We start from the raw sequence: 21,182 nt of genomic DNA, 5'->3' as shown, positions 1-21,182 counted from the left end.
AAAGAGCTGGCGTCTTGTCAGCACTCGAGCTGTTGGTCTGAACCACAACAGACCCCTGTCTAAATTGTGACTGGTTCGCCACCACCACAAAGTCCTTTTAACCCTTGTGGCATGGGTAGATCCAAACGCTGTTGGCTGCCATCCCCATAATGCAGCAAAAGAGCCTGCAGCGGGCGCTGGTGGATCCTTGCCCAAGGGACTGCTGGGAAACAGGATGTCATTAAGCCTACAACTCATGACATCTGACCTGGGCTTCCTGATTGGTCTGAAGCCGCGCTACTGCCAGACCTACCTTCTCTATCTTCTCTGATAGGAGAAACACCTTCCCCTCTACAGAGGAAATTCTGAAACCCAGATACAGTACTACCTGGGTTGGGATCAACTGTGACTTGTCCTGATTGATCAGCCAACCAACGCAGGAAGTGTTGCGCCTCCTGTAGATCCTCTTCTAGCTGCCAATAGGACCGGGCGACAAACAGAAGTTCATCCAAATAGGGGATCACTGTAATGGCCCGACACGTAGCGGAGCTAAAGCTTCTGCCAGGACTTTTGTAAAAATCCTGGGAGAGGATGCTAGGCCAAACATAAGAGCCCTGAACTGGAAGTGGAGGATTTCCGAGTTCACCCTTACAGCCAACCTGAGGAATTTCTGGAATTCCTGATGTATCGGTACATGCAAACATGCGTCCCTGAGGTCGACTGTTGCCATAAAGCATTCGGGAAACAGGAGGTTAGTTATCGTAAAAATAGACTCCATCCTGAACCGCCTGTACCTGATAAACCTGTACAGGGGTCTGAGATTGAGGATCAACCTGAATTTGCCTTATGGCTTTCGACCTACGAACACGTGGGAATATACCCCCTGTCCGTGTTCCGCATCTGGTACTCGGATGATGACCTGTTGATCTAACAACTCTCCCAAGCGCAGACTCAGAGCCTCTGCCTTCTCCCGGTCTCTGGGTAATTTGGTTACTAGGAAGGCAGGTGGGGGAATGGCACTGAACTCCAACTTGTAACCGTTTTTTATTATTTCTAATATAAACGGGCATTAAGTTGCGTTTGTCCATTGTGGGAGGAAATCCCCCAACCTTCCTCCCACTGGAACAGAGGAGTCATTGGGATTTTGAGGTAGTTTGAGGAGGATTGAATAATATTCCTCCACTGCCACGCCCCTTGTGACCCGATCAGTGTTTCTCTCATCAGTGTTTTCTCTCTCCTGCTGGGACTGTTGCCTAAGCCCTCGAAAAAGACACCTGCTCTCAGGCTTCTTCTCAGGAAAGGCTTTTTTGTCCTGGTACGTTCCAGGGCCTCCTAGAGCCCAGGACCAAAAAGGTCGTCGCCTGAGAAAAGTAATCCCCAAAGCCTTTTTTTTCGATGCTGCATCTCCCAACTAGGCTTTCAGTCATACGGCCCTTATTGCCGTGTTAACCAAAGCCGCTAGCTTTACTGACTCCGCAGAAGCATCATCTAGGAACCCAACTGCCTTAAACAATAAGGGAAAGGACTTTAACAGTTGTTGTCGGGACGTGCCTGCAGAAATATGTGACTAACTGGGTTAACCAGCACTCCAAATTTATAGCCACACAGGTGGTTGCAAGGGCAGGCTTGAGTGCAATAGAGGAGGCATCCCAAGCCCTCTTCAACTGCACATCACCCTTTTTGTCCATTGGGTCCTTAAGGGATCCTAGGTCATCGAAGGCCAGATCAGTCTTTTTGGAGACCTTTACTAGCAGCGCATCCAACCTAGGAACCTTGTTCCAAGGCTGGGCCGCGTCTTTCTCGAAGGGAAATCTGCATTTGAGACTGCTCGAAAAGAATGGTCTCCTCTCAGGGTGCTCCCCCTCCAGCAAGATCGCTTCCACTAGAGATTTGTGCACAGGGAAAACTATTTCTGAGCAGACACCCCCTGATACACGAACTCATGCTTATAAAGCTACTCCTCTCTAATCTCTAGGGTGTCATAGATCGCTTTTAACAAATCCCCCACATCGTCCAATGTCAATTTGTACCTGGACCCTCTGGAGTAATCTTCCTCAGAGTCAGACCCCGAGTCCTCCTGGGCAGAGGCCAGCGACCCGGGCTCCCTCTCCCTATCCTCCTGACCGGGCTCAGACAGGGAGGGCAAACTTGCCACTCTAGATAAGGGCACAGAGGGACCCTGCATCCTATCCATCATTCCTCTAAACGATTTGAAGGTGGACGCAATCTAGTCTTTAACTGACGAAAGGATCTTCTGACACTCAGTCACGGAGTCATCCTTAGATAAACTATTGACACATTCAGGGTAAATCGGCTTCTCCCAATTGGGCTCAAGTTTTGTCCCAAAAACTGTACACTTTCTCCTTGGAGGCTGTATCTGAGCTTTGTCCTGTACTTTACCCTGAAAGCAAGAGAAAATAAAAGAAACCATGAAAGCCTGTTCCCAACCGTTGCCACCACGGTGCTCAGGGGAAGGAGAGAAGTGCCCAGCCCTTCACCTGTGGTTGCCCACCCAGGGAAAGGCCTTGGTCACAAGGATCTTATTTTCCCTCCCAGAGTAAGCCATGGTCTGCCCTCACCATGCTTACCTGAGAGATGCAGGTGCCAGAAGAACCGGAGTTGACCGCCTGAACTGCTGCAGTGCCCTCCATGGCTCCTTAGTGTCTGTCACAGCCTCTGCTGGATCTACACAGGCTCCGGACGCCTACCAAGCCACACATGCTGCGCCTGGAAACTGGAACCTTCATTTCCTGGCGCCCTCAGATGAAGCGGTTCCGCCAGAAGTAGCGCCATTTCAGTTCGTTGGAACGCAGAAGCCCCTCCTCGGACACACGTACGTTCTTAACTATACCCGGAACGGACGTGCCGCATGTCTCGTGGACGCCGTTCATACTTGGATGCCATACGTTACTTTCCGATGAAGCACAACGGCCGGACTGTGCGACCAAAATGGAGGTAGGGAATCCGCCGCTCTTCAGAGGTCCAACTCTCCCCGAGCTTATAGGCAGCGGTGTACAAGCAGCCCTCTTCACTGCACTTAAAGGGCCGTTTCGGACAGAGGAGAAGGTACTTCAGAGGCTCCCTCCCAGGACAATCCTGGAACATGAAGCTCCCCAGGTTCCTCACATGCTGCCTTCCCGTCCAGCAGGAAACACAAAAACTGAAGGGGAAGGCCTTGAGGACCGCCTTTTAACCATTTGGGTGAATGTGTTTCCTGTCCCGGAGAGAAGAGCCCTATGTTTCAGAGGCTGTCCTGAAACACAAGAGAAAAAAATAGTTTTTTCTCCGGTTCCACCCATTCTCTCTTAATAGAGTTCACTAGTGCGCTATGAACCAGGAAGACCCTGGTTGGATCCTCTTTCAGGATTTGATACATCCGGTCATGCAAGGACAGGGAGACTTGCTCTTCTTTAATTTTGAGCATCTCATAAATCACCCCCCAATAAGGCATCAACGTCCTCGAGTGAGGAGCTTGTCCCTTGAATCGGAATATCTCTGGATGATGCCGTCTCACTCAGGCCATCCAGAGAATCTAATTCTTCCCCCGATTCGTCACCCTCCTCTGGGGTGGAAGCGGGGGAAACTGCGGCTGGTTTTGGGGTCTCAAGGTTGGCTAGCATTATCTTGATGAGTGCATTTCTTTCTGTACCCCAGAAATCAGTTCCTTACAGGCTCCTGTAGCCTCCTTGTAAACCAACTTATCGATGCAGGGTTTACAGAGGGGCTTAACCCATCCCTCCCCCGACTTCTCGGGTTCTTTGGGCAGAGCCCAAAACAAGAGAAGAGAAGAAAAAGGAGGGGAAACACAGACAAGCTACCATCAGCGTAACCTTAGTAAAAATAGGATGCCTTCACCAAACACCTATGTGCACCCCCACCAGCCACCAACAAGAGCCGTAAGACACATTAGTTTGGATCCTGTTTAAATAGGGGGGCGGATCCAATCTGTCCATCACTCCCCCACTCTGTTCCAGCCCCATGGTACAAGACACCCTTGTGTTTGCCTACCTGGGCTGGTTTGGCTCCACTGCCACATTCTGCTGCATCCATGCTTCTTTTCGGAAGTTTCCTGACCGCCTGGAGGCTTTTCCCCTTAAGCCTGTGGTGCAGCACATCTATCTTGTGGCTGGCGCTTTTCAAATCAGGCGCCCTTGGTTCCACCGCCCACACTCGCCGCGTGACCCAGAACCGGAAGTGGTCCGCCAGAAGTCCCCGCCCTCCTCCTGCATTCCACAGGCTGGAACTCAAAGCCTGTGCACTCCCCTGCCAAATTCAATTCAGCCGCCAGGCGGGGAATGCCAGCCCTCCCCGGGGTATCTAGGAGGAGAGCTCCAGTCACAGCTGTGTTTAACCTGACCGGGGGACCCCAGATGTCTCATCTTGTTTGCCCAGGTACACAGACCTCCTTCCCCTTCTCACATGGGCCACAGTTTCAGGGGAAGGAGAGCGCCAATCCAGCCTCCTCCTCTGGTGGAGGAAACACAAAGACTGAGGGAGAAGGGACAGGTACCACCCTTTAAAGGTCTGATGATGCGTTTCCTGCCTCCGGAGGTGGAGCCCAATCTCCCTAGTGCTGTCCTTGACAGATGACTAGAGAAAAACCAAGCTCCCCCGGTGCCATAGTCACACAGGTGCACATTGATGGCACTCTGCTGCGTGTGCAGCTGCTGCAGCATGGCCAATGTTAAGTTCCACCTGGTGGGCATGTCACATATTATGCGGTTCTTGGGCAGGTTAAATTCCTTTTGAAGGTCAGCCAATCAAGCACTGGCGTTATATGACCAGCGGAAATGCACACAGACTTTACAGGGCTGCCTCAGGATCCTGTAAGCCCGGGTACCTGCCCAAGAACCACTGCAGCAGTTAACCACTTCAGCCCCGGACCAATTTTCAGCCTAAGGACCAGAGGTCTTTTTACAATTTCGCACTGCACTGCTTTAACAGGTAATTGCGCGGTCATGCAATGTTGTACCCAAACGAAATTTGCGTCCTTTTCTTCCCACATATAGAGCTTTCTTTTGATGGTATTTGATTGCCTCTGCGATTTTTATTTTTTGCGATATAAATGGAAAAAGTCTGAAAATTGAGAAAAAGATATTTTCTACTTTTTGTTATAAGAAAAATCGAATAAACTCAATTTTAGTCATACATTTAGGGCAAAATTTATTCAGCAACATTTCTTTAGTAAAAAAAAATGTCAATAAGCGTATATTTATTGGTTTGTGCAAAAGTTATAGCGTCTACAAACTAGAGTACATTTTCTGGAATTTACACAGCTTTTAATTTACGACTGCCTATCTCATTTCTTGAGGTGCTAAAATGGCAGGGCAGTACAAACCCCCCCCCCAAATGACCCCATTTTGGAAAGTAGACACCCCAAGGAAATTGCAGAGGGGCATGTTGAGTCCATTGAATATTTTTTTTTGTCCCAAGCGATTAAATAATGACAAAAAAAAAAAAGTTTACAAAAAGTTGTCACTAAATGATATATTGCTCACACATGCCATAGTTATATGTGGAATTGCACCCCAAAATATATTCTGCTGCTTCTCCTGAGTACGGGGATACCACATATGTGGGACTTTTTGGGAGTCTAGCCGCGTACGGCACCCCGAAAACCAATCACTGCCTTCAGGATTTCTAAGGGTGCAAATTTTTGATTTCACTCCTCACTACCTATCACAGTTTCGAAGGCCATAAAATGCCAATATAACACAAACCCCCCCCAAATGACCCCATTTTGGAAAGTAGACACCCCAAGCTATTTACTGAGAGGCATGTTGAGTCCATGAAATATTTTATATTTTGCCATAAGTTGCAGGAATATTAAAAAAAATTTTTTTGCACAAAGTTGTCACTAAATGATATATTGCTCACACATGCTATGGGCATAAGTCAAATATCACCCCAAAATAAATTCTGCTGCTTCTCCCCGAGTACGGGGATACATGTGGGGGACTTTTTGGGAGCCTAGCCACGTACGGGACCCCGAAAACCAAGCACCGCCTTCCGGATTTAAATATAAAACGCTACCAAAAAAAAACTGTTAGCGATTGCAGGATCAGGCCTGACTCTGCGATCGCTGCAGTTATGTGTTTAGTGTTTTGTAAGTGACAGTGATCGATCGATACTGCACTTGGGTGGGCTGGGCGGAGGGGCAAAACGCAGGTGCTAGCAGGTATCTGGGCTGATCCTGCTAACAATGCGTTTTTTTGGAACCCTAAACTGCTGGGGACGCTAGTATAGATCTGATCAGATCAGATATTGATCTGTTCAGATTCTATACCACTACGGGAGGTTTATGCTTTGCGCGTGGGTGTTAGCGGTACTGGCACTAACCTAGCGCTGCCTGGGGCGACGCAGACCCTGACCCAAAAACCTAATTGATATCACCCGCCGGGAGATCAGGGGGTTAAACCTTTATTGGGTAATAAATGGTGGGTGCCCTGATGCTATAAAAAGCAAACTAACCAGAGTCACCCGTAACACTTATACGGTGATCACTGGTGAAAGGGTTAACTAGGGGCAATCAGGGGGTTCAAATTTTTATTAGGTAGTATATGGGGGTCCCTGGCGCTATATAAAAACCTATATAAAAACCTAAATAACTAACTGGCTAACCAGCGTCACCAGTGACACTTATACTGTGATCGCTGGTGAAAGGGTTAACTAGGGGCAATCAGGGGGTTAAAACCATTATTGGGTAGTATATGGGGGTACCTAGCACTATAAAAACCTGGCGGTGAACCTAAAAAAAATATCGGGGGGCGATTGGGGGGGGGGGGGGGGTTGTGTACCTATGTGTGCCTATGTGTTAGTGTAGTGTTGGTGCACACTTACTTTCACTTCTCCTCGTAGTCCGGTCAATAAAACCACACCGAGGAGAATGACATCCCTTCCTCCCTGCCTGTGTTTACTATACACAGAGGGAGGAAGCTTCTCATTCGCCAGGAGCAATCGAGAGGGGATGGCCAGAAACCAACGGCCATCCCCTCATCCCGGATCGCTCCTGCAGCGAAACGGACCACCACATCCAGCGGGAGGAGGTCCGATCGGACCCCCCACCCGCTGGAAGGAAAGCACGTACATGTACGTGCTTATGCCTGTACATGCCATTGTAATGACGTACAATGGCATGCGGCGGTCCTTAAGTGGTTAAGGACGTGAGCCAAACAGGGCACATGGGCCAGCTGTCACTGTCGGAGAGGCGGGTGCCGTTGTTGCAAACCACCATTCCTGGCTTAAGCTGGCATGGTGTCAACCACCTCTGAGCCTGCCCTTGCAGAGCTGACAGAATCTCTGCCCCAGTGTGGTTCCTGTCCCCCAAGCACACCAGCTCAAGCACTGCATGCCATCTTTTTGCCTGCGTACTTACACAGGCCCTTGAACGCCTATGGAGCACCGCTGGTTCCAAGGACAAATCAGCACAGGATGAAGCCGTGGAGGAAGAAGAAGAGGAGGGGTGGAGGAGAGAGGGGTGGCAGAATCACCACTAGTAGAATTTTGTAGGCGTGGTGGCAGACCACCAACACTACTGCACCCTGTCCTGCATCCTTCCCAGCTGCCAGCAAAGTCACTCAGCGCACGGTGAAAGATAGGTAATGTCCCTGTCCATGCATGCTGGACCATGATTTAGCGGTAATATGCACCTTACTGCTGCCCATCCTGTCCAGCAAGGCATGGACATTGCCTTTTACATGGCGGTAGAGAGCCGGAACAACCTTCCGTGAAAAAAACCTGCCACTGAGGTACCGCACATTCAACAAACTCACGGAAGGGGGGAGAGTCTACCAACTGAAAAGGCAGCAGTTGATGTGCTAGCAATTTAGCCAAGCTAGCATTCAACCGCTTGGCATGTGGATGGCTGGGAGCGAACTTTTCGCCGCCGGGGAAATCTGCCTGCTAGAATCGGACGTTGGTGTACCGATAGCAGATTTCCTGAAAGGACTTGGAAAGTGACACACCTAATTGTACACCTTTATTCCTCTCAGTGCAGGTTTCTGAGAGGACTGAAGGGATAGTGGGGTTGAAGATCCCAGCTGATGAGGAGCAAGGAGAGGTGCGCCTTGTTCTTTGGTGTGGGTCTTTTAGGTAGTGTTGCCAACGGGCTGCATGGGAGCTTGACATATGTCTGATTAAGCATGCGGTGCCCAAGCGCTTGCTGTCTAGTCCATGCTTGATACGCTTCAGACATATGTTGCAAATAGCAACGGTGCGATCTGCTGCATGTCTCAAAAAAAGCCCACACCAAAGAACTTTTGGAATAACGAGCGGAGTCACCTGCACCCTGCACTTCGAGCTCTGCGGTGTGATGCAGTCGGTTGGCTGCCCTTAAGTTGGCCCCTGGAGGGCATCCTGCCTCGTTGGAGATGTGCCTCCTCCTCTCTATCAGGCACCTACATAGAGTCAGTGAGCTCATTAACCCCTCCCTGTCACTGGAGCAAACCTTGCAGTATGCTGCAGCTGGGGGAACATCACTGCCAGTTTGTTGGAACATGTTGTCCTTCTTGGGCAACCCCCCTCTCTGGGCTCACGTTACTGCCTTCCTCAAGCTGGGTACCATCATTGGAGCCTTCAAAACGCTGCACATCCTCCTGCAGCATGTACACGACACTGTGGTTGAACAGTTCAGGGGACTCCTCCAGTGGGGCTACCGAAGGATTAACTGATGATGACCTTGAGTCCAAGGAATAGGCCACTTTGGCACCTGCATTGGCAGCCTGGGTAACAGAGGATGAGGACGGCCTGGTCATCCACTCTAACAACTCTAAGGCATGCTGTGGCTCAACACAGCCAGCTGGCAGGAAAAAGGACAAGAATGCCCCACAGCTACGTACTGATGAGGATGCACCGTGTCCACTACCAGCACTGTTGCCTCTAGACACAGAGCTTGTCCTTTTATTGGCCTGAGACTGTCTGCCTCTCCTTGTTGGCCTTCCAGACACTGTCTTTGATGTATCTGAATAGGTACACAAGGAAATGCCTGCAGTGAGATGCAGCTACACAAAGCTAGGATATAGAGAGATAGATATATATATATATATATATATACACACACACACACACACACACACACACACACACACACAGATTATACTGCGGCTAGCTGAATTGCCTGCAGTATTAGGAAGAAAACATGAATTGTCTGCAATGAGCTTTAGTTGCACACTGTGCACAGGATACAGTACACTGACTGAAAATACTGCAGCTGCCTGCCTATAAGTATATTAGGAAGAGAACAGGAACGGATCTAGCTAAACTGAATACAAAATACACACACAAACACCTGGGATATTTTATATATATATATATATATATATATATATATATATATATATATATATATATATATATATATATATATATATATATATATATATATATATATATATATATATATATACACACACATACACACACACACACACACACATATATATTATACACACTCGAAGCTCATCACTAATCGGGTTCTAACAACTAGGTACAGACATTGGAGTAGAAGTGGCATGGAATTGTGAATTAATGAAATACTTGTATAGCGCACAATGCGAACTGAATCGCCTCAAGGCACAAAATTCTGCTTTTGTCAGGTAGCCCACTTGTTGCATGCCTAACGTATAGCTAGAATTGGATGCAGAGTCCAGCTTTAAAGCCGGGTTCTACTCCGATGCAGGGAGCGCATCATCAATTTGAGAAAAAGTGTTGAGTGGGCTTCCATTAGATTTTAAAAAGGCCAAAATCAAGTCGGATACAGGTACAGTTCTTACACAGCTTTCATTATAGAAAATGCATTTAATGATATACAGAATTAATGGAAACAGAAAATGCATTCGTGTTCATCTGCCTTGATTTCAGCTTTAACTTTGGTCATGCAAGCAAATCCAACTCTATCAAGGCTTTACCTGGTAATCCTGGTCATCTATTCCGAACCGCTCTCTGAGATTTCGAAATACTTGTGGGCAGTAGTCCTTTAATTTAAAATGACTGGGCAAGTTCTCTCTGGGGAAAGAAAAAAAATATATACACATGAGATTACATACTGTATTTACATAGTATACACAGTACTGCATGTGTTTGAAAACACAAGTTAGACATTTTATCCTACAGTGGGAGATAAACCATTTAAAGCAGAACTACACTGCATCCGAGCACCACAAACCAAAAATGCAATTCATTTAATTTTTAATATTCAAAAGTAAACTCAGTTATCTATACAAGTCTCCATGCTTTATTTTGTTCAAAAATCACTTTTAAAAACACTCCTAGCAATTCTAGACACAACCATCTTGAGTAAGGGAAGATGATTCATGTAGCATTTACTTCATGGAATCCATCTGCCCTTAGCTCAGGCATGCACACAGGAAGGTGCGTTTAGCTGAGAAAGCCCCTTTCTCCCCCCCCCCCCCCCCCTTTGAAAGGCTCGTGGGATGTATATCTAGGCTAACCAGAAAGTAACTGAAGAGATGTGTTAAAAAAAAAAAAAAAAAAAGATTATTATACAAGATTTATATGGCGTCAACAGTTTACGCAGCACTTTAAAACATGAGGGCAGACAGTACAGTTACAATTAAATACAATACAGCAAGAATCAGAGGGTCGTTAGAGCTTACTTTCCTATTCATTTACTAATGCTAGCAGAAGGAGGATTAAAAATAGTCTATGTTGATTTGGAGAGTGAAACGCCGCTTGAAAATTACTTAGTAGTAAAGAGACCAAATAAGCTGTAGAAGACAGCCAAAAGTCTAAAGCTATTAGCATGTACACAGTGGATCAACTTCTGTACTACTGCCCGGTTGAAATTTTCCCTGCTTGAGCAGCACTGCAGGCTACAAAACACAGGTTATTTTGCAGAACACAGAAAAGGAATCTCAGTAACTGAGTATGAACAGCATGTAATACAGCAGGGGTGCTCAACCTGTGGCCCTCGGAGCCCCCTATGTGGCCCTTAACCTCAAACCAGGGAAGCAACCTAATATTATATCTTGTGGGTTTCGTGTGCTTTCTGAAAGTGCACAGCGACCGCAAGATACAAGTCTATGGCAAAGCAAAGCTGACCCACAGGTGCACTGCGCTGCACCCGTGGTGTGGGTAAACCACAGCACATCATCATGAAAAGTAAATAGGAAAGGTAGTGGTGCGCTGTACGTTGGAGGGGTATATCTATCGATAAATGCAATGTACTGAATCCACAGTTACGGGGTATAAATAAAAGTTTAGAAATCAATACAGATATGGTAAAAAAGTGTGCCTGTGTGGCCAATTAAACAATAATACTAATTGCTGCTAATATATAATCTGGAACATAAATACATAAAATAGTGAAGAAAAATAAACAATATAAATTCCAAAGTGCAGCGTGTTGCGATCATAGAAATCGCATAAAGTGCAGGTGCTCTACTGTGATGCGCATAGGCAAACCTTCAAGTATAGGCAGTAATAAGGTGACAAACAATATTAATGTATCAGACAAAAGTCAGTTTCAGGTGCAAGGTGCTGCGATTATTCCCATAATCGCACAAGGTGTGACTCCTTCAACATGATAATTTGTGAACATTGTGGAAATATTGCAATGGAGACGGCAGTGGTGCTGGTGAGAGGGAATATATCTGTGACAGCGACCGGAAGTGACGTAGACCGAGCCCGCAGCTCGTTTATACATTGTTTGTACAGACTATGTTTGTGAGTATCTTTAAAACTTTTTAAATAAATAAACCTGTTGAAACATTTTACACTATGGAGCATCCTTCCTCCATCTCTGCTTAAACCCATATACACGCCACACTATTGAGGAACCCTGACTGCAATACCTCAGAGGAAATCCCCTTAAAGGGACCACAACATTGGTCAGGACCTGGGAACTCCACATTAAAGGGAAATTCCGCTAAAGGATCCTAAAGACCTCTATACACGCTGTTACCTTACAGCGGTAAGGGGACATCCATCATTGGCATACACGGAACCATGAAGGATATATCCCCTCTCACCAGCACCACTGCCGTCTCCATTGCAATATTTCCACATTGTTCACAAATCATCATGTTGAAGGAGTCACAACTTGTGCGATTATGGGAATAATCACAGCACCTTGCACCTGAAACTGACTTTTGTCTGATGCACTAATATTGTTTGTCACCTTATTACTGCCTAGAAGGTTTGCCTATGCGCATCACAGTAGAGCACCTGCACTTTATGCGATTTCTATGATCGCAACACGCTGCACTTTGGAATTTATATTGTTTATTTTTCTTCACTATTATGTATTTATGTTCCAGATTATATATTAGCAGCAATTAGTATTATTGTTTAATTGGCCACAAAGGCACACTTTTTTACCATATCTGTATTGATTTCTAAACTTTTATTTATACCCCGTAACTGTGGATTCAGTACATTGCTTTTATCGATAGATATACCCCTCCAACGTACAGCGCACCACTACCTTTCCTATTTACTATTCCTCCGGGTTCAGATATTTCCCTTCCAGTGTATGCAGCAGTACTTTATTTCCCTTCTATTGCCTTGACATGGCGCAGGAATAATTCCCTTTACTAACATCATCATGAAAGCAGCCTTACAGGGGCTTAGGACAGTAAGAGCTTAACATTTGCGGTTTGTGGGGGGGGGGGGGGGGGGTAGTAAAACCCCATAGTTGAGACTAGAGGTCGACCGATATGGGTTTTTCTCTGGCCGATGCCGATATTTAGAAATCATGGCGGCCGATAGCCAATATATGATGCCGATTTTTTTTTGGGCCGATATGTTAGGCCGATTTTTATTTTATTTATTTATTTTTTTCCTTTTTTATTTATTATTATTATTTTTTTAATCCCCCTTGATCTAACACACCTTTCCCATTGGGAGTTTTTCAGGCGCTTTTGGGCTAAAAATAGCGCCTGTAAAGTGCCTGCAAAATGGCTCCCCTGCAGTCTGTGTGAAAGACAGAGTGCTTTCACACTGAGGCGATGCGCTGGCAGGATCTTAAAAAAAAGTCCTGCAAGCAGCACATTTGGAGTGGTGTATACTGCTCCTCCACCACTCCTGCCCATTGATATGAATGGGCACCACTGCCGAAGCGCATGCAATGCGATTTGGCAGCAGTGCTTCATGGGCGCATTTAACCTCTTCCTCGGCCGCTAGCTGGGTTATATGTGCCCCACTAGCAGCCAAATAGCACCGCTAAAATGATGGTGAAGAGCCGCTAAAACTTGCGTTTTACCATCAACGATCCAGTGTGAAAGCAGCCTTCATAAGTGATACAGAAAATTTCTTACATTTAAACATTTATTAAACAAAACAGACCTCCAATCAGTTTACTTGTATGATTTAGATTAAAAAAAACCAAAAAAAAAAAACCTATGTATTAAAAACAGGTAGTCAAAACTTTTGGACGAAAAAAAAAAAAATGGGCTAACTTTATTTTTTTTATTTTATTTTTAAATAGTGTATTTTTTTCCCCAAAAAATGCATTTGAAAGACCTCTGTGCAAATGCCATGTGACATAAAATATTGCAACAACCGCCATTTTATTCCCTAGGATCTCTGCTAAAAAAAATATATATAATTTTTGGGGGGTCTAAGTGATTTTCTGGCAGAAAATACAGGATTTTTACTTGTAAGCAACAAGTGTCAGAAAAGATTTAGTCTTTAAATGGTTAAACTGAGAACTTCTACACACAGAGATGACTTCATTCATTGAAGTGTAAACATTGTATCATTTAGTTCTTTTCTTGGCAGTCTGCCCAGAGAGGAGGAAAGTGTTGCTATGACGACTCAGGCAACTTACACTGACTTCTATACAGAAGTCATTTCAAAGTCCTGCTGTAGTTCTAAATTGGCTTTTTATCAGCACAATCGGCCCATGCCGATTATTTAAAAAACTGCAAATATCGGCCGATATATCGGTCGACCTCTAGTTGAGACATGCTTTTACCACGCCCGATCCCCAAACACTGGTCAGGTGTTGCAATAGTAAACCTGCCCAATGCTCCAGGGGGCCATTGCAGCCTCCGTCACATTATTTTTTTATTGTATCATGCCAAGTATAAAAAGGACAAGCAGATGCGTTTCAGTACAAGGCTTGTGCCGAAACGCATCTGCTTGTGCTTTTTACGCTTGTGATACAAGACAGACAACAGATGATATATATCCAGAGTGCCGGCTTTTCTTTAGTTATCTTCAAGTTTGCCTGTTTGGATGTAAGGAGGACATCTTGAGCCTCAGAGCACCTGAATTTTGGACGTGCCGAAGTTACCAATTATCTGCTATCCAGATATCGTAGTTCAGAGCAGTGTTACTTTGCGTTGTCACATTCTTTTCTATACTTGGATAGGAGGGGCAATGGGGGAGGCATATACAGTAAACGATCCTCTCCATTTTCCTCTTGCAAATGCTGAAAGCCCACTAATCCTCCTCTCTCTACCACCGGCAGGAGGAAAATGTTCACTATGCGATTTAAAATAAAAATTCTAAATTCCAAGCCATTTCATTTAATCGTGACCTGCAACCAGTTACCAAATAATTTAAAGAGGTAGTAAAAAGGTTTCTCAATGGTGCCAAGTTGAAATATTTAACCTGGACTCCCAAACAGGAAAGCAACACTGTGAACCCTTGGCTGAATGTTTACAGGGCTTTTGCTCTGTACTTGCCACATCTTGGAGTGTCTCAACATTTTTGGCTAGGTTCACACCTGTGTGTGGCGAGGGCATGAGAATACATACATTAGAATGAACTGCGGTGCCCCGCAGCACAGAAGTCCCTGCACGGGAATCGAGGTTCCCAGTACGGGGGCCATTTCCAGTGTGCCTGTAGGTCCCACATTTCTGTGTGGGTGGTTGAGGCTGCTAGTATTTGTGCAGGTCTCACAACAGCACAGAAGTGAACCTAGCCTCTGTCAGCAGAATCTTTAAATGAAGGAACATCTTCTATAGGTACAGTAAGATGTTTAAGATAGAAACAGTAGGGTCTACTATCAGAACAGACCACTTTTTTTGCATGGTGAGATGAAGGAGAAATTAGCATATCAACATAGGCAAGCATACTGCATGAAGCCAAAAACGTCAGGAATAAAAAAAGCCTGAGGGTGGGAAACCTTCTGTAGCCTCCTCCAACAGTGCTTCTGGGACCTCTGCATTCATGTCAATGTCTATTTAAGAATATCAGGATCCAACTCCTAGAGATGAGGGGGGTGAAAGAGCCTGGCACTTTTGAGTTTTGGACAGTGATCATCCCCTTCAGACAGGGCAGATTCCATTGTGATCAGCAGGGAATCTGAACTGATCGCAACGAACTCCACAGTCTGTTTACACCTCACTACCTCCGATCCGTATCGTCTGAATGGAAGAAGATAGAGCCCTCCCCCGTTTTATTTATTTTATTTTTTTTGCGACAGGCCTGTTCAGACCCGGAGGTAGCCGGGTGTTAAACGGGCAGGTCTATTTATGCCTGCCTGTCCATAGGGAAAGAGGGACCTTCTGATCAGGTCCAGTAGAAAAAAAAAAGAAAAGAAAAGAAAAAGCAGGCAGACCTGATCAGAATGCATGTCTGAAAGGGGTAGTAAAGCTGCTAGTTATTCTATGAATGGTGACAGTTGCAGAAAAGTCTGCCTTAACCACCGGAAGATTTACCACCCCCTTCATGACCAGGCCATTGCAACAAAGCACTGCGTTACTTTGACAATTGCGCGCTTGTGCGACACTGTATTCAAATAAAATGTATGTGCTCCCCCCACAATAGTGCTCTTGTTGTGCGGTTGTGTGACACTGTATCCAAATAAAACGTATGTGCTCCCCCCACAATAGTGCTCTTTTTGTGCGGTCGTGTGACACTGTATCCAAATAAAACGTATGTGCTCCCCCCACAATAGTGCTCTTTTTGTGCGGTTGTGTGACACTGTATCCAAATAAAACTTATGTGCTCCCCCCACAATAGTGCTCTTTTTGTGGAATTTGATCACCTCTGCATTTTTATTATTTTGCGCTAAACAGAAAAAGCCTGACAATTTTGAGATCAAAATAAATATTTTTTATAAATAGGGCCAATACCATGCTAATGTAGCACAATTAAAAATTACATACCGTATTTATCGGCGTATAACACGCACTTTTTCCCCCTTAAAATCGGGGGAAAATCATGGGTGCGTGTTATACGCCGATTCCCCCGCCGATCTGCGCTCTGTGGAGCGCCGCCAACATTTACTGAGCTGAGCCGAGTGTACTGTGTACTCGGCCCCGCTCTCAGTCACGCCCAGTCTCGCCTCCTAGCCTTTACGTCCCGCCATTGGCCTAGTGTTGTGTCCATCACAGGAGCCAGGACAAGGGGCGGGACGGGGGCTTTACTGCGAGCAGAGCCGAGTAGCCGAGTACCCTCGGCTCAGTCTATCTCGGCTGCGGGAGGAGCCGAAGATCGCGGCGGGAGGAGCAGAAGATGGTGGCGGCGGCAAATTTAAAACCAACCATACTGCAATTTTGTGGAAGGCTGCAGCGGGACAGTGGAGGGCTGCAGGGGGACAAGGTAGGCCATGTGTGGCATGCCTAAACTACAGTCAGATGCAGAGACTGGTGTTAAAATATGGTCCTGTTCCAGTGCAAAGGAAGCATCGTCAGTCCAAGTAACTCAAGGTTTTGTAGGCCTTCTGCAGAGAAAAGTTTTGCTTGAGGTTGCTACGTTTCTCCTTGCACCTGTTTTTTGCCATTGCCATCAGTGAGATTACCCTATTGGGTACTCGCCAAGTAGAGTACAGAAATTAGGCAAGTGTGTGAGAAGGCATATACAGCAACTCGGTGGGTGGTCATCCTGTAGCGAAGTCCCCATGGCAAAAGGGAGGAAGAAAGCACCAGAATACCTTATTTAGGGTTCTAGGTGGAAGTGGGGGTAAAGTATGTGACCTGTGGCGTGATGCAACCCCTGGTCATCCATCTGAGATGGAGCTCTAAGTAGTTGGATTTTAGTTCCAGGTTTGAAAAGTTTAAACTGTATTGAATAAATGAATATGATTCAAAACACAATCCTGGTTTCCTGATGTATAAACCTGTACTAAATAGGCATGCACAAATAGTGTAAAGCAAGCAATATAGATATTGTCTCATATCTGAGGTGGGACTTTAGTAGTGGTCAAAAGAAACAGATGACCCCTTTCTTACCTGTTCACATCACTGGTCCTTACACAGGGTTCAGGATTCGCACGTCACATTGAGCCTACCGTCAAAGGGGTTTTCACTGTTCAGGTTCAACTAGGGATGGACCATGGCCCTGGATCTGTATAGCACCATGCAGATAATTACACACATTGCATCAAGTGCTGAGGTGAATGCCCATGCAGGATCCAGTGCCCGCAGCAACATTGCAGGCTGTACCCATGGTGTGGGGTCTGGCTCCCAAGGTTTTACAGAAGTTGCACTGATCCAGATACACTGCTTCTATTGTTGTATTAAGCTCTGGTTCTAACTGCGACTTGTCATGCGACTTGAGAGTTCAAAGTCGCATGACAAGTTGTGCCCCATAAACTGGAAAAAAAAAAAAAACATTCTAAATTGGTGCAACTCAAAATGCTCCGACTTAGAAAAAGGTTTCGGCACTACTTTTAGTGCGACTTCAACACACCTTGCATTTTCTAATTTTAAATAAGTCGTATGCAAGCCTGCGTAGGTCTGCATACCAGGGACACTAAGGCTAATCTGGGGTAATCAGAATTAGTGGAATCCCCTCGGCCTCCACTCTGCGGAGCCAATGTGGTAGTAGTTTTAGCGGAGGAAAGGCATAGATCAGTTGATACTGACCCCCACGGAGCCCCCAGCGCGTCTGAAGCGTCTGCCCAAGGATCTCTTGTCCTGGACACGAATCTCAGCACCTTCCGATTGAGACGGGAAGCCAGAAGATCCACGTATGGTGTGCCCCACCGCAGGCACAGCTGCCTGAACATCTCCGGATGCAGCGCACATTCTCCTGGGTCCAGCATCTGGCTACTTAGGTAGTCCGCCTGACAATTTTCCACTCCCGGGATGTAAATGGCTGATAGGGTCGGTACATGTCGCTCTGCACACTGAAGGATGTGAGCGACCACCCGTGCTGCAGCCAGGCTTTTTGCTCCTTCTCGATGATTGACATATGCCACCGCTGTGGCGTTGTCTGACTGGATCCTGATCGGACGCCCTTGAAGTCTCATTGACCATGTAGAGAGGCATAGCCTGATCGCTCATATCTCGAGCAGATTGATTGGCAATTTGGATTCCTCCCTTGACCAAAGGCCCTGGGTTGACTGTACTTCCAGTACTCCACCCCAACCGGTCAGGCTGGCGTCCATTGTGATCACTGTCCGATGTAAAAAATCATTCACTAAGTGCTGTAGCACAAACCTCCTGGCAGACATTCAAATCATTTGGTCTTTTTACAGCACATTGTGTATAAGTGAGTGAACTGGAAAGGGCATATTTGATTCCTTAGTTTATGGGAAGAGATCCCATACTGGAGACCTTTGGTGCAACAGGTGTCAATGGTTCTAGTTTTAAGCATCAGTACACCTCACTGGCCAAGCCTTAATGGTTTCCTACAGTTTGGGAGACATCAAGGGAAGCCCCACTGCCATGATCGACATATCGGACAAAGATTTTGGAGGGCGATAGGGGTGGGCAGACTGGTGGTGCTTATGCCTTGCACCTCCTTCAGTCTCTATGAGAGCAGGAACCTTCCCCCACCAGATTTAACTAATCTTTGGTGAAAAGGGAAGAATGGGAAACACCTGGGGAGTGAAGGGGAGATTCCAAGGCATGGAGACTAAGGTCCCAAGTATTCAGATGCCGTATTTTGGGAAGAACCCTGCACACAGTTTATGTTGACCAGCTCCTCTCACCCATTTCTTATGTCCTCCATGAAGGTAAGAAAGTGTAAAGGCTGTTGCCATAGAGCAGAAGGGGTACAGTTGTCCTATGTCCCATAACTGAGGATGCTTGATAACCCAAGTCACCATCTGCTGAAGAGTAGCAGCCAAAGCTGTGGTGTACCCATCTTCTACCGAGCAATATTTGCTCATGGTGCTGGAGCCGGGGGGGGGGGGGGGGGGGGGAGGCTGGGCAGCTCCTACAGAGGGTGGGACTATGCACCCAGAAAGGACATTGCAAGCCTGAATGTGTCACAAAAATGATGGCACGCTATGCTATGGCCATGACAGACAAGTTGCACACACTTAGCCATGCTGTGACAAAATATGAAAAGCAGTGCAGCCCTACAACAGACTGCTCACAGCCCAAGTTGCTCTCACTGTTCTGGCCCCCATAATACTGCCCAAGGGGGCCTTGTGTCTAGGGACTACCTCCAGGCTGGAAGCTGCAATCTTACTGTCTCAATGGTGACGACGCAACCAATTGGAGAACACTAGCAAAAACCGAAGACCCCTGGAGTGCAAAAGTTTTCTATGGGCTGTCCTAACAACTTTGTTTGCTGGTGTCCGCTCACCTGAACATGGCAGCATATAACCTATGACAAAGATACAAGGAGCCTGTGTCCTGTAACGAATGATGATTAGTAAAATAAGATTTGTGACGGGCCAATGACAGCTACTACACACCACTACTCTAGCTAAATGACATCCCTACGTAGATGACAATTCACAGCATATATTCTACTTTCAGGCAACGTTTGCATTTCACTAATAACTATTTTGTTTGGACTAGACAGCCAATTAAAAGCTGCAATGTGATGCAATTCTTATTATTCCAACATTGAGACTCAATATGTAATTTACAGCAAAGGCAGGGTCTCCCAAATAAAAACATTTTTTTCAAAAGTAGTGCACTAATATGGCATTGTTCAATAGCAACAGAAAAACGCAATAAATCAAAGATCTAATCTACACAAAATAGTAATGTACTTCAGGGCAAATCAAAACATATGCAGTAACTGCAATACATGCACATTTGCTAAATGTTATTAAAAGTACAGAAAAATACCGGCTGATCTACCAAATATGCACTATGCTGCTATTTCCCATCCTCTGACTACACACATTTTTTGTGGACTAGAGTAGTAGTTTCAGCCCTGCACAGTTTTCTTGTGCTAAACTATTCAACCACTCTCACGTCAATCTCCACAACATAAAAGCTAATCATTTTTAAAGCGGCTCTTCACCTAGTTTTTGGAGTTTTACCAGAAATCTACAGTGAGACAGAGCAATTAGTCATCCGGGGTGGGGAATGTGTGCACGAGAAGGAGTTGGCTTCCAGTCTACAGCCCAAGGTTCTGCTACCTGCTGTAGGGGGTAGGAGCAGTTTATTGTGTGCACCAATGGTGGCGGCACCACCTGCAGACGGGCGGTATGAGCAGTACACTGTGTGGGGAGGGAATGTTACGAGCTGTATACTGTGTGTAGCAGTGGCTGCTGTGGAGGGGGGCATATGAACAGTATGCCGTGTGCAGCAGCGGTGGCTGCTGAGGAGGGGGCATATGAACAGTATGCTGTGTGTAGCAATGGCTGGTGCTGGGTAGAAGCAGAGAAATTATGTTTGCGTGTGAGTGTGCATGTTTGTTCCAGGAACAAACAGTTATAGTTTTATGGCTTACGAGGGAAGAGATAGTCCCATAGTGCCAGAGAACTGCCCAGATTATAGGGAGTGCTGGCAAGATTGTGTGGGACTTGGCATCACCCTTATTCGGAAAGGGGTACCACTTGTATGTGGACATTAAATGAGCGTGCCACTTTTTAGTCACTTGTTTGAACATGGAATTGGCGCATTTGGCACCGTGCGATCTAATCGCCAGGGCTTACACCAGCGGCTTGTAGATTGCCATTTTAGGGGAGAGCCTGCTTGAAGTGTAATAATTTGCTTGCCGTTAAGTGGAGGGATAAATCGGAATGTTTTCGTTCTGTCCTCCCTTCACGGCCCAAATTCCTACGGCAACTGGTGGAGAAATATCTCTCTGTCCAAGAATATAACCTTAATATTGGAGTGGTGTTTGTAGAAAACGCAGACATAGGCGTGACACCCGATATTATTGTCCTGACCATCCTGGTCTTTGCAATGGTGAATGTTTTGAATGCTTTTGAATGCTACCACACACTAGTGGAGTATTAGCGTAGGGTATAGCAATGCACAGACTAGAACACACTTTTACAGGGTCTCCAAAGATGCCATTGCATTTTGGGAGACCCGAACCATTACAGTTAAAAATAAAAGTGTAAAAAAAATAAAAAATAAAGAAAAATTATATTA

General features: G+C 46.0%; 1 protein-coding gene across 2 annotated transcripts in view; it reads right to left on the bottom strand.

Moving 5' to 3' along the window:
- Positions 1–21,182, bottom strand: part of PIP4K2C (phosphatidylinositol-5-phosphate 4-kinase type 2 gamma) — a 211,053-nt gene that overhangs the window by 100,089 nt on the left and 89,782 nt on the right. For both annotated transcript variants that reach the window (XM_077483610.1, XM_077483611.1), the window contains exon 3: positions 9,885–9,981. In XM_077483610.1, coding sequence (XP_077339736.1) covers positions 9,885–9,981 — 97 coding nt within the window. The remainder of the gene's footprint in view (positions 1–9,884; positions 9,982–21,182) is intronic.

This window comes from Lithobates pipiens, unplaced genomic scaffold, assembly GCF_037356315.1.
Source record: "Lithobates pipiens isolate NorthernLeopardFrog02 unplaced genomic scaffold, aLitPip1_a1.2 Scaffold_16, whole genome shotgun sequence".
NCBI classification, from domain to species: domain Eukaryota; kingdom Metazoa; phylum Chordata; class Amphibia; order Anura; family Ranidae; genus Lithobates; species Lithobates pipiens.
This window is presented reverse-complemented; position numbering and strand designations above follow the sequence as displayed.